The sequence below is a fragment of the Sinocyclocheilus rhinocerous genome, unplaced genomic scaffold (assembly GCF_001515625.1).
Source record: "Sinocyclocheilus rhinocerous isolate Xijiao unplaced genomic scaffold, SAMN03320098_v1.1 scaffold1376, whole genome shotgun sequence".
In the NCBI taxonomy this organism is placed as follows: domain Eukaryota; kingdom Metazoa; phylum Chordata; class Actinopteri; order Cypriniformes; family Cyprinidae; genus Sinocyclocheilus; species Sinocyclocheilus rhinocerous.
Window position 1 is genome coordinate 530,535 of NW_015646354.1, and position 15,083 is coordinate 545,617.

Below are 15,083 nucleotides of genomic sequence, written 5' to 3' on the forward strand. Positions count from 1 at the left end.
ATATATATATATATATATATATATATATATATGAAAATAACAGACTGTGTGCAGTTTGGCCATAATTTAAATATTACGGTATCGACATTAAAGACAAACAGTTAAGGTTAATGTGTTTCAAATGACTCATCAAACTGCTTTTGTCTCTTGTAGCACAAGGCTTTTAGCTCAGAGGTACAATATACCACCACCACCCCCCTGCACTTCTCCTCCAGTTATCTTTGTCTTTGTCACTGCTGTGCAATGCTAACAGCTGTGTTCACACCGCTATGGCTTCTGCTCACTGCAAAGAACATTCACACTCAGCACATGTTGTGTTAATGAGGAACAGAGATGCGGTTAAGGCCCAGGGCACCAACATGGCTCGCACCATCAGCACCACGACTGGGGAATAGATGCGCTTTGGCTTAACTCAGCCCAAATGTTTCCCCTTTGTGCTTTTCCAGGACCACACAACTTTCCAAAATCGGAAGAATCAGAGTCAGAGGAATGAGCTCAGATCAAATGACCAAATGCAACTTTGATTCATGGCTGTCAGTCTGTCACTCCCTTTCTGATCTCATGGTACGTAAAGGGCTCTTGGTCTTGAAAGTAAGTTATGGAGCTCTGGGATTCCATCATGAAGGGAGAAAGAGGAAGAAATGGCAGCACAGCATCATGGTACTATGGGTCCTACAGTGCTCAGTTGCTGAACGTGGTTGCTGATTGTTTCATCATGTATCACTCCACTTTTTGCTTTTAGTTGCAGCGAAACTAGATATTCCTTCATTGTGAAGCTAGCGACGTTTTATTTGACATGACGGCATGTCCATCTTCACTACTTTGGTGGATGAAATAGTTTCTCATGTTCTGTTCTGCAAGGTCTTGATCAAACTTCTGTGCTCCTCTGACATTGAGTTTTTTCTCCATTTTCTTTAGCAATTCTCATTGCAATAAATAAACAATTATCTTTATTTTTCTATGTCAAAATTTTACAGTCATCAGAACATGCAATGTGAGTTGCAACATAATGCTATTAGCAAACCTAACACAGGTTAACAGCACAACAACTTTAACAGAAATGAAACTTACTACTAATCAAGTAACTTACTAGTTGATTAATAAAGTTGATTAGTAAGTTTAGATATATTTTAGAAGTTTAGAAGTTTAGAGATATTCTTCAGAAAATGTAAAAATTATGTTACTGTAAATGTTGTTGTGTTGTCAATATTTATTTGGATTGCTAATGCTAATGTTTGCATCATTAAAAAAAAAAAGGGACATTATAGTATGTGTATACTGTTTCTATTTATATTGAAAATAGGGCTGGCAAATCGATTAATCACGATTAATCGCATCCAAAAGTTTGTGTTTACATAATATATGTGACAAGTGCTGGCAAAATGAGTCACAATGAGCAAATTTTCAAAAATTAGTTATTTTTATTTTTGCGTTCTCTATTACTAGACCTTCAAAATGATGTGTGATTTGTTGGAATGGGGCGAAAAAATTACTGAGTTACTCCTGTTTGAAGTCGATGGAGTCAGCAAAGTAAATTTAGAGAAAAACTGATTTAAAGTTTTCTGAAGGTACGAAAGCAAAATCACCTAGCAACATTACATATTTTCCCCTACTTCTTTTCTTAATAATCATTACTAGATTAATGATTAATTATCTTTGTTGTTATAAATAAGAACCAATGCAAAAAATAAACAAATATATGAAAGAAACAAGTGTATTACCTACTTTTATTTCACATCTAAACATAAGCATTCAAGTAAGAAAAATGAGTAGTAAAATGTAAAAATCACTTAAGTGTGTTCATTAAAAATAAATTGATTATTAAAACTACAAAAGCAGTTCAATCATGCAGCGAGTGATTCCCTCTTTTCGTAATGCACGGATCTAATATAATGTTACACATGTGATGTTTTTCCCCAAAAGTTCCCCAAACGTTCACTTAAGATATAACAGATTATGTTTGCGTGAATACTTAAATATATTTAACCTACTGTAAATCTCTGTATATGTGTATCGGGATAGAGCGCTGTTGGTGTCTGTCGTCTTTATGCATGCACTTCGGATGAGAGGCAGCATGAGAAGCGAGCGGAGAAAAGGTACTCCTCTCAGAAAACGTACAAATAAAGATACTTTTAGATGATACTTTTACTGTGTACACACACATACATGTATATATTTAAGAAATATTTACACACACACACACACACACACACATATACAGTGGTGGCCAAAATTATTAGAACACTAGTATTTTCAGCAGCTAAAAAATGGTTTTAAGTCTGGATTTAGTCTGTCTCAGTTTGTTCTGTTTCTTCGTGTCATTCCAGACAGACTGGCTGTTGTCAGACAAAAATCTCACTGGATTATTACAATTAATAGCAAAATGAATGTTTGGAAATGTAAACTGATATTTACTACTGACACACTACAGCAAAAGATAGAAATAGCTGACTTAAAACCATTTTTTAGCTGGTGAAAATACTAGTGTTCTAATAATTTTGGCCACATTTGATTATCTTTATTTTTCCATGACAGGATTGTCAAAGCATTACTAACAGCAAAACAAGCTATGGGAGGCACAACACAATATCATTAGCAAAGTTTAGTACTTACCAGCAGTCTACTACTGTTGATTAAAGGCCTTTCCACACTGAGCGCGATGCGAAAAAGTGAGGCGAATTGCCAATGAACGGTGCTTTCACACCGAATGCAAAACGAATGTTCGCCTTCTGCTAATTCACGCCTGCACGCTAGGTGGCGCCGACCAACTATGCATTTTTCCTCAGATATGTATCTCGTAAATGGATTTAACATCGTCTGCTGCTCAATATACAGCATTAAATTAAAATAAACAAAGTTTGGTTCTACACCAGAAACACAAACTATCTATAATGCTTACAAGAATAGGCTACATATAATTAATAATTAGAAGTACAAATAGCATCAAGCTACACTTGAAAGTGTGTGTAATTATTAATGTATTTGCTTACCCACTTTAAACCATCATCGAGTGCTTGTAAAAACTTCCAGTTGTGATCTATAGTTGATTTTGATTAATAAGCAGTCACATGCACTCTTTGTATGTTTAATAATGCTACACTGCTAATATTTGTCATAAACATCCCAAGAAAAATTAACCATCATTGAAGCTGATTATTATTGCATAAGTACTGGCTTAATTGTTCAGTGCGAACAAATTAGAAGGATTCAGGTCTAAAATAAAACAACAAAGTTAGCATCCAATGCACCATGGAACACCAAACTCTAAGGTCACATGTCAGTTGAAACACACTATTTTCAAAAGCTTCTCTCAGTGTAATGTCAAACCATCGTATTATTCAGCATTTAATTTGACACTGTTTGTCCCTTCCGTGGCTCTGTGCTAGAGCAAGGCACCTTTTGTAGTTCGTACAGCAGCAGCATTTAACCTCGTTAAAATTATTAGGATGCCTTTATTTTATGCCATACTCAAACCGTAGTTTCTTCTTATTTTTGTCATTTCTTCTTGCAATATTAAAAACCAAAAACTGACCTTAGAATATTTCCATTGTGTCTGTGCTGATAGCCTTGTGGGCAGCACGCCAACATACATACATACCGTTGCGCTATGGGCGTCCCGAGTTCGAATCCCAACTCGAGGACCTTTCCTGACCTTTCACTTTCCCACTTCAGTTCTGATCTGTCCTGTCACAGTAAAGGCAAAAATAAATCTTCAACAACAACAAAAAAGAATACTTCCATTGTAAACAGTGGTGCTAAATCATAGAAAATCACTCCAATCCACTTAGAACTCCCTAAGAAACTACCTGGAAAACACTAGCATTGTGACATTAGGGTAAGTACCAATCACTTTTTGCTCAGAAATTGTAAAAATCTTGTTACTGTTAAAGTTGTCATAAACATCCTTTATTGCTATAGAAATACCATGAGCTGCATACAAAACACATACAGAATATAGGGCACTAATCATATGTCTATAAGGCCTTAATAAGGTTGACTTGTGAGATTTTAGCTGTTCTTAGTTGTTTGTGGTTCTAGTTGTTTTTATCTTTAATATTTTGGCGACTGCTTCACAGGCGATGAATGAAGAGATACAACTTCTCAGAAAGGGTTTCAGCATGTTGACAGTTAGCTGTACATTTTTTAGCAGAATACATTTAGAAACTTGAGCCACGAAAAGTTTATTTTGAAAATTTGTAGTTTTGCACATCCCTCCCTGCTAAACCAGCATGAGCTGATTTGCTGGCCTTAGTTGGTTTAAGCTAATCTTCTTGCCCTGCCAAACTGGTCTTCAGCTGGTCTAGAATGTGCCTAAAGCCTCTTTAAAACCGGCTAACACTCCAACCTGACCAAGCTAAGAAAACAGCTAAGCGTAACACAACACAACAATATTAGTCCACAACACAACCTCATTAATTGGAAAGGGAGCTTACATTTACATTTACATTTAGTCATCTTGCAGACAAAATGCAGACAAAAGCAGAAAGGGAGCTTTTGTAAAACACTGCATTTCAAGTTGCTCCCAACCACTAGGGGAAGTAAATTACCATAATTTGTATTTACTGCTTTACAATCTTTACAAGAATCTCTTTATGTCTTGAGAACCCACACATTTTTGTTATGCAATTAAAGCATTTTGAATTAACTCGATACAATTAATTTACCTTGCTAGCTAAGTAATTACCCTAATTAACTAAAGTAGGAGCAAAGCTGCAGCATTAGAAACGGTATCCATGGGAATGCCTTTGAGCAAGAAAAATTAACCATCATTGAAGCTGATTATTATTGCATAAGTACTGGCTTAATTGTTCAGTGCGAACAAATTAGAAGGATTCAGGTCTAAAATAAAACAACAAAGTTAGCATCCAATGCACCATGGAACACCAAACTCTAAGGTCACATGTCAGTTGAAACACACTATTTTCAAAAGCTTCTCTCAGTGTAATGTCAAACCATCGTATTATTCAGCATTTAATTTGACACTGTTTGTCCCTTCCGTGGCTCTGTGCTAGAGCAAGGCACCTTTTGTAGTTCGTACAGCAGCAGCATTTAACCTCGTTAAAATTATTAGGATGCCTTTATTTTATGCCATACTCAAACCGTAGTTTCTTCTTATTTTTGTCATTTCTTCTTGCAATATTAAAAACCAAAAACTGACCTTAGAATATTTCCATTGTGTCTGTGCTGATAGCCTTGTGGGCAGCACGCCAACATACATACATACCGTTGCGCTATGGGCGTCCCGAGTTCGAATCCCAACTCGAGGACCTTTCCTGACCTTTCACTTTCCCACTTCAGTTCTGATCTGTCCTGTCACAGTAAAGGCAAAAATAAATCTTCAACAACAACAAAAAAGAATACTTCCATTGTAAACAGTGGTGCTAAATCATAGAAAATCACTCCAATCCACTTAGAACTCCCTAAGAAACTACCTGGAAAACACTAGCATTGTGACATTAGGGTAAGTACCAATCACTTTTTGCTCAGAAATTGTAAAAATCTTGTTACTGTTAAAGTTGTCAATGTTTATTTACTTCGCTAATGCTAATGTTAGCTGTTCAGTATCAGCTCGTTTGTTGAATGTCAGGAGTTGTTGATAATATACCAATTCTAATTACAATAAAACACATTCAGTTGCAGAATTACGCTGAATGTTTGCTGTAATCATGCCATGTATGCCTGTGCTAGACTACGGCCAAGATAGCGGTTTACAAACCACTCTAGCTGTTTCGCTAATGAAGCCTCCTGTGTGGAAATTTCAACCAACTGGCTCTAAAGCACACTTGGATTGAAACAGCTGTTGGTTTAGCAAATTACAATAAAACATTCAGTTGCAGAATTACGCTGAATGTTTGCTGTAATCATGCCATGTATGCCTGTGCTAGACTATGGCCAAGATAGCGGTTTACAAACCACTCTAGCTGTTTCGCTAATGAAGCCTCCTGTGTGGAAATTTCAACCAACTGGCTCTAAAGCACACTTGGATTGAAACAGCTGTTGGTTTAGCACTCCGCCATGGTTAATTTATCTAAACCATCCCATTTCCAGACCCCCTTTCCACGGGATGTTTTATTACCCCTTTTCGACACACCATCTGTACCTTGAAATTACACTATGATTGTGCATAATGAATTATATTGAACCCCTTAAAGAACTGCTGTGTGTTTTAGCTTTAAAATGTATCATTGCAAAGCTACAGTATTCTCCAACTCAACTTGTTTCCACAAAAAAAGATGAAAAAGAAAGCTAGCATGAAAAAAACCTTTAGTAGTATTCAATCATTAGCTCCCTTAGCTTGAGTGGAGATGACCTCCATGACTGCTCTCCACAGACCAATAACGATCAGCGAATTTGCGTGAATTATTCCTGCACATTTTGAGTTACCAACTCAATAATGAGTGTGAGAGAATCTACAAGACGAATTATTTCCCAGTCAAACAACCAATTTGGATTAGCGTCAGTCTTTCGCACTTACTCGACCTTGACATTGTGCGTCGGACTGTCGAAAGAAACTTTTCAGGGTCGTTTCAGAAAATGAGGTTCACTTTGGTCTTTATTACAGCACAGCAGTTACATTATCACTAATTATCAGACTTTTCGAAACCCAGTGACCCGCAAGAGCTCACGAACTCACCCGACACGCAGAGGTGTTCTCGCTCGAATCTAATGATCTGCCTTCGTTTTAACGATTTGGCTCGCTTGATTGCCTTCATCTCAACTCACTCCCACAAATCAAGAACCTGCAACCTGAACCTGAATCTCCGCCGGCCCACGTTGACTCAAAGTGGCGTGGAGTCGAGGCCAGACCCGGTGTAATAACTCACTAATGAAGTTATATGGAAATTGGATGGCTGCATGCACACAGATGTGTAGAGTTAATTAACGCTTGGCTATTCATAGAAGTAGGTGCACAGGTGCCGGCAAACTGACATTTTGAGGGAATGGGTCAATATGGTAAGATGGAGCAATGAGAAGTTGGCGAGCGTAGGGTGGACATGATGTTAATGGACGGAGGAGAGAGTCAGGCTCATTTGCAGCAACATTTTAATCATGAGGAGTAAATTCATGCTACTGCTGCCCCGGAGCTTCCAAGTTTCACGGATTTAGAAGAACTATTTCAATGGCTTGTCATAGACAATCAGTGCTTAAAATCGATATTTGCAATCTAGATGGTACCACTTTCAGCTTCAACTTTTAAAATGTATTTACAGTCTAATTAGCACTAATCATTTCATAATTTAGACCTTAATATTTTGAGACAGATTTAGGGCATCTGGGTCAAATATGTGTTTTTTTGTAATTCCTACATACAGTGTCTTGAATACACCTTTTCTATGATGAACGTTTTTAATTCCTGTTTTTTTTTTTTTTTTTACATAGTCGAAAAGGTTAAGGTGAACTGTTCTGATATAATAATGAAGAAAAAAGATTAAAATGATGAAATTCTTGAAAATAACACCTGATTTGACATTAAATTTATTACTGTTTTAGAATAAAATTAAATGAACAAAACTGCTCTGTTGCTTATTATTATTTGAAATTGCACAAGAGGCATGACTAAAGTCATGTGGTGCAACCAACGTGCAGAAACAAATAATACAAAATAGCAAATTACATCAATTTTGTGTGTCTTGGTCAATAAGTCTATTAACATATTCCATAATTTGACCTTTTTATGACAAGGCAAGTTTAGTTTAGGTGGTAAAATGTCATGTTGTGCGACTCCCCAAAAACCAGATAAATTAATTCATGACATTGAAATGTGTATATATATATATATATATATATATTGAAAATAATGTAGACTCGCATACATATTGAGAGTGTGATTAAAAATATGTTATTACTTTTTACTTTTTTACAGCTTATGTGATTTGCTGAAAAAAAAAAAATGTTTCCGGAATTGATCAAATTTGCCAGCGCACAAACTTTCAAGTTGGCATGTGCCTGTTGAGCTACTGCCATTGAGATGAATGCTGCTGTAATGCTTACGGATAGCATTTTCTTGCTATTATAGACCTCCTCAGCCTAACTTCATTTGCTTTTATTGAGTAGTCTTCAGCAGTAGAGATTTCTCATCCCATGGCTTTCCTCAAGCCCCTGAGCGCAGTTTATGCTCAGCAGAGATCCTGTGGCACATCCTTGTGTTGAATGACATTCCACTGCTTGGCTCTTCGGACTGGCTTTGGATCAGCCATTCAGTGAGGTTTGGTCTGGTGCCACGTTTGTCAAGATGGCTTTGTCCGGGATTTCCGTGGCTGTTCCAGCTCTCTCTTCAGCCATTGGCCAGATTGTTTACTCCCTGAATAGTCATATCACATCTGTATGCCTGATTAAAACAGCAAGTGAAGGACTTTGACTCAATGTTGTGCAGATGATGTCAGTTGATGAAACCAAATCAATCCAGGTATTTACCAGAATACTGAGGCTAGTTATAGAATGTTAGGACAGATTGGATTAGCTTGGCTCAGGATCTTTATGTTTTTGCCACATATAGCAGGACCGAATGTGTTTCCACGACTTCAGCATAGAGCAGCAGCACAAATGATTACAGTGACAGTCCCCTCTGGAGAAACCTGGGTTTAAGTGCTTTGCTGAAGAGAACAATGGTGATCGTTCTCCTCGTGGGGAACAAACCTGTGGGCCGCAGAATTGGGTTTCTTTAACTTCCAGTTGTACTTTATGTCCCAAGGGTTGGTTTTATTAAAACTAACAGATTTGAGCTTTTTCTTACATTATATAAAGTTCACGTTTAAGTCTTGGTGACTTTTACATTTTCAAATGGCACTTACTGTATGTATGATTTTATTGTGGATTTTATTTATTCTTGTCCCAGATTATTTCAATATTAAAATGCATGAAAAATATAAGAATTATTACATTTTTCAAACTATGGTAATCTAATCCGAGTGAAATAATCATAAACAAATGTCAAATGTATTGTGACACAATAATTTAATATCTTTTTTAACCATTAATAATTTAATTAATTTTTCATCATCGTTTCCACCATAATTTTTTCTTTCTTTCAAAGGTTTGTGTTTTCTTTCACAATGTCAGTGTAGAACTTGAGATGAAACATGATATATGTGTGAATAACATAAGGAGGTACACTACTTTTCCATTGGGTCAGCAAGAGTTTTTTTTTTAATAACATTATTATTTTATTTTTATTCAGCAAAGATGCATTAAATTGATCAAAAGTGATAGTAAAGACATAATGTTACAAAGGATATCTATTTTAACAAATACTGTTGTTTTGAACATATAATTAATCAAATATTCCTTAAAAATGTATCATGGTTTCCCAAAAATAGGAAGCAGCTCAACTGTTTTCAAAATTGATCATCAGAAATGTTTTTTGATCACAGGTATAAGTTGCATTTTATAATATTTTCAAATAGAAAACAATTATTTAAAATTTTAATAATATTTCACAATATTACTGTTTTTACTATATTTGTGGTCACATATATGCAACCTTATTGAACATAAGACACTTCAAAAACATCTTGCCAACCCAAAGAGTAAAATATCAAGGTAAATATAATTGTGAGCAGAATATTTTCATAGTGTCATTTCCAGTCAAGTTTGGATTGTCTAATTGTGTCAAATTATGCAAAAAAGTGAAATTATTATTTCATTTGATGTATTTAGGATGCATAAAATTCAATGTAGCAAAATACCAATTTGTTTAACCATAGCAAGATTAAGAAGGTGGTCCGTTTATTCCAAAAATGTTCAAATGTAATTTTCATAAGAGAATGTTTCAAACACAAAGCATCAACTGTGGTGGAAATTGTCATTAAGTTCAAGGCGGGGGGTGGGATCTTCTAGAATTAGGAATGTTTTTCTCTGAATGACTTTGTGTCGTTGTGTCGTGCATGATGCAAATGTTCTGTATATCACTGGCTGCGATTTCAAAGGTCAACAGCAAACAGGGTCAAAGTCAAGCTGCAGAGTTACAACTGAAGCTTGAAGGCTGACTCCACAGAGTTCAAAGCACTGGGGACCGCTGACTCGAGTCACATGAGCGGTCTGTACTGGAGTGTAGTGAGTTTGGATGAGCGCAAGTAATTCAGGAGGTTTCGAGAGGCACGAGCAAAGTGCTGCTGTGGAACATTAGGGTCAGGTGGGTTCGGGAAATAGCGTCTACGTCCCCATCCTCCGCTCTGATCTGCAGTGGCAGGTGTGCATGCTAGGATTATTCCAGAAGACAGTGATGCAAATCAAACACGATTGTCTTGCTTACAACTGGCACAATCTTAGGTTCGGTCTGTGACTTATGAGCTCAGTTCTTTTGCGATTTTAAGATTTCCTTTGGTTCCCTGTCAGGTCAGAGAGATCTTTCATGTAGACTCGCCTTATAAGTCGTCCTAAGCTTGATTCAATGAGAAAATATGTTTATCTTGTGCATGTGGGAATCCATTTATAAGCATAGTCTATTCAATAGACTGACAAGGATGCTTATGTATCAAAGTAGCACTATGGACTGTTCCTGAAGAATTCTGCAAAGGTCTGCTCTACTTGACATGGGCATCTGAACTTGAGGGTTTTGTGGCCGATCTGTCATCATTTTACATTTATGAAACCTCTCAGAGTTCAGCCGTCTGATGGGGAGGATAAGTTGCAATTTGGCTGCTCTCAGGTCCCAAATACTGCAGTATCAGTTCAAACATTGCAGTTGCAGTGACATATTGAAGGTCACTCAGTCCAAATCACAGAAATGTTGTCTATTTGGCTTGGCCAAACCGTCTAGCTATAGGGTCAAATGATTCACGTAAAACACAGCGATCCGTGTAGTTCAATTCTCACACAAATGACTCTAATGAGTTGGTTCTTTTAGTGAATCAGAATTTCTTATTCATGACTCCAAGGAGTCGTTTGTTTTAGTGAACCAGAAACATAAAACACTACCAGTACAGTCTGAATCACAAATTGATGACTGTAAACAGCCAATTGTTTTTAGTGATTAAAAACATACAACTCGACCAGTACAGTCCCATTCCTGAATGAATGACTCTAATGAGTTGATTCTTTTTAGTGAATCAAAAACATACACTGCCCGAACAGTGACACCAATGAGTCGGTTCTTTTAGTGAATCAGAAACATACAGTGCAGCTGGTGTAGTCCAATTCCCGAATAAATGACTCTGAGTCAATTATTTTTAGTGAATCAAAAACCTAAAACATGATCAGTACAGTTTGATTCCTGAATGAATGACTCTAATGAGTCGATTCTTTGTAGTGAATCAATAACATAAAATGTGACCAGGGGTTTCCCAAAAGGAACTATGGTTGCAAGTTCCGTCGTGACCAAGTTCAATGGAACTTGCGACTACATAGTTAGCTAATGATGCTTTTGGGAAATGCACCATACTGTACAGTCCAATTCATGAATAAATGAATCTTATGAGACAATTGTTTTTAGTGAATCAAAATATACAAAATAAACATACAACGTGGCCAGTACAGGTCGATTCCCGAAAAAATGACATCAATAAGTCGGTTATTTTAGTTAATCAGAAATATGCAGCTTGATCTTATAGAACTACTGATTGTTTGTATGACAATGTGTAAAGTACCCATTATAGGTTTTGACAGTATTCATTTATGAAAGATAGATACATGAATGAATGAAATGTTACATGTTTTATTTGATTAGTATTGTTGCTTACTATAGTTGAATTATTGGTGCTGTGAATTCAATATCTTTTTTTATCTTATTTCTCCACAGGTGGAGCGAGAGATCGCCATCTTGAAGCTAATAGAACATCCACATGTATTAAAGTTGCACGACGTCTACGAAAATAAGAAATATTTGTAAGTATAAGAAATAAATACATCATTATTTAATAAAGATGAATTATGATCAGGATTGCAAACCCAAAATGTGAGTGTAGAGCAAAAACAAACAACGTTTGGTGTCTATAGCCTAAAAGTTTGGCAGAAATGCAAGTGTAAATGTGTTTGATCTTAAAAGGTTTTGTAAGAAAGTGATTCTGCTGGTGCTAAAACACTCCTAATGATGAAAGTGTGAAGCAGCTAAGCTGCTAATGGGGCCACGAGTCATCCTTCATGACATGTAAACACCATGATAATTCACTTAGCATTTTTTGGCATCAACAAATCTTCATAAAAATTATTTCTGTTTACCTCATCATTTCTGTTTACTCAACAAGTGAGTTATAAACTCACTTGTTTATATTTTCTTCAGTTTTGAAGCACCGCATGAGTTTTATACATATTTTTTTACATCACTTGGCATCATGGTAATATGTACTTTTTTTTTTTTTACCATGTTTACCATTCTTGCCATGGTATATGAATATGACCCATTCTACGCTATATAACACTTATTACTTAAAAGAAGTTATTACTTCTTTCAGTGACTTTCACTAGGTGGCGACAAGTGATTAATTGAATCATTCACTCAACCAATTCGTTCAAACACTGATTCATTAAGAGCTGAATCACTTCTACTGTGTGTTACTCAGAGACACTTTGGATGATTGTTGTGACTTCATTTAGACCTATTTTGCTAACGGGGCATAAAATACAAAACAAATGCCAATATATGTCTAAAATATGATTCTCTTTATTAATTTGCGCTATTATGTAAAAGTAATCTTACACTACCAATCGTGTTGTTTGTTTCTGTTTACCTCGTCACTTCTATGTATTCTTGTCAGTTTGGAAGCACTCCACGGGTTTTATAATTCACATCACTTATCATGGTAATACTGTACTTTTTACCATGTTTATTGTTTTTACTATGCATAAAAAAATGGTATATGAATATGACAGTCATTCTACGCTATATAACACAGTGTTGTGTTCTTAACACTTCTTTTCAGTGACTCTATAAAGTTACGTCAGTAGGTGGAGCCAAATGATTAATTGAATCTTTGACTCGATCGATTTGTTCAAACAATGATTGAAAGCACCTCTTATGCATTGCTCGGAGCAGCTGCGGTTGATTGTTGTTACTTCAGTTGGAACAAATTTTGCTTATGGAGCAAAAAAGACAAAATAAATCGCAATATATGTCTAAAACGTAAGTATCTCAGCATTAACTTGTGTATTGAGCTATTGTGTAAAAGCAACCTCACACTTGCGTTTGTATCCTTTGAGCATTTGAAAATGCATTGGCAGTGATTAAACAGAGTGATAAATTTAATGGCTTGAGATTCAGTTTAGTTGCAAAAAGAAAGAATCGAGTGGAGGTAAATCTAACCAAGTATGACACCAAGCTGTCAGCATCTAAAACCACTCGCTGGCTATTGTTTTGGTTTGGAAGAGTAGCACATACATGCTCAAATGTTGTTTAATTATTGTTGATGACACCGACTCACTTCTTTTGACTCGTAGTGTGTGAGTGTTTGTATCTGAAGACAGTTTCTCTACAGAAACTTAAAAACGTGCGGTTCGTTCAGATGCTCTAGTCCTCCAAACTTTCCCTGACAGAACATCTTTCAGAAACAGCCTAATTTCAAACCATAACAGCACGTTATCGTCAAGGAGACTTAACAAAACTAAAACTCACTAAAAGTTTTATCGTGTTTACTTGCTGGTATCCCTTTTATCTTCACACTCACCTTCCATTGTGCACTCTCAGTTCTCGACGCTCGGCCGCTGTAGAACGGAAGCTGTCAGTCCAGTATTTCTCAGTGTATTACAACCTTCAACTAAAGAGAATCACTCTCGACGCAGTTTGCTTGTTTAAACGAATATCTCCCATACTAGGAGGATGAAATTGTCTATTCTCTTTGAGATTTCAACAGATGCTTTGCAAAGCGTCTTCAGGAAAGTATTAGTTCTGTTAATGAGGTTTCTGTATAGACTTCATGAAATCCATATTTGTTAGCTTTGATGGTATTCACTTTACATGCTAGTGTTCTCCTAAGTATTTACAAACCGAAATGTTTAAAAATGTACCTAAAATATTGACGACTCATGGTCTAGTCCAATCAAATTTTTGTCCACGAGGGAAAAAAACTACAATCCCATGAAGCATTGCAAATGGCGTAAATAAATTATAGATGATGAAGAATATACACTATTGACTATGAATGTAATCTACATTCGTCAGTTGCTTAATTTACTGCAAATCCTCTCTCGTGGCCTCATGGGATAGTTAAGTGTCCATCAAATGTGCAATGTTTTGTGCCTAATAGTAGGGAAGTATGTGATTTTAGATGGAGCCACATTACATAATTTGCAGTGCTTTAAGGGAGTTAAAAGAGATCTTTTGGCTCAATTTGCTTGTTGCAATTCACTGATTGGTGGAATTCCTCAGCAGAATTATGGGTAATGTAGTTTTACACCAGGAATTCTGCTAGTGCTAATTTAAAAATATATATATAAATATGTATATAGCATATACTATTGATTACAACCTCATAGCTTACAGTAGGTCTTTCTTTAAAGGTTTATAAATTATCGTACAAAATCAGTTCTCCTGTTCGAAAAAATTTTGAAAAAAGTTGTTTTTTTTTATTTATTATTTTTTTTAACCACCGAAACCCAACAGTTGCACTTAATTACGGCGCCCCTGGTTGCACTCTATACCAACTGCCACTGACTAACAATTGACTTATTGGTAAGCCCCTCCCCTCGAACGCAGATGAGCCAATGGCAGTTGAGTATCAGTTGCACACGAACCGGAACTCGGACATCTTTAGGTTTCAGCGCCATAGAGAAACATTGGAAGATCCGAAGCTTTCATCGGTTTGATGGTGTTTATGCTATAAAAATAATAAAACGATGTGCCTGTGGTACTTATACTTTATTCCATTTCCTAAACCCAAACAAAACAGAGCAAAATGTCCCTAAGCATTCAACGACAATCCCAATGAAGACGAAAACGTTAATTTTCTGAATGCCGTATTCTCTCATTTACAATTTTCATCTGCTCAAGCAGAACGTTAATGTCATCTTGTGCTTTAGCAAGGTATCTCTGGCTAAAACTAGCTAACGTTAAAGTTAGTGAGTCCATGCTAACGTACAAACCTAAATAGCAGTCTGTGCTCACGTCATGTACAGTGTAGGTCAAAAACACATAAACGAAGGTCTACATTTCA

At 36.2% G+C, this 15,083-nt stretch overlaps 1 protein-coding gene across 4 annotated transcripts in view; it reads left to right on the forward strand.

Moving 5' to 3' along the window:
• LOC107707552 (serine/threonine-protein kinase BRSK2-like) overlaps nt 1-15,083 on the forward strand; it is a 228,694-nt gene that overhangs the window by 150,480 nt on the left and 63,131 nt on the right. For all 4 annotated transcript variants that reach the window (XM_016511618.1, XM_016511619.1, XM_016511620.1 and 1 more), the window contains exon 3: nt 11,738-11,823. In XM_016511618.1, coding sequence (XP_016367104.1) covers nt 11,738-11,823 — 86 coding nt within the window. The remainder of the gene's footprint in view (nt 1-11,737; nt 11,824-15,083) is intronic.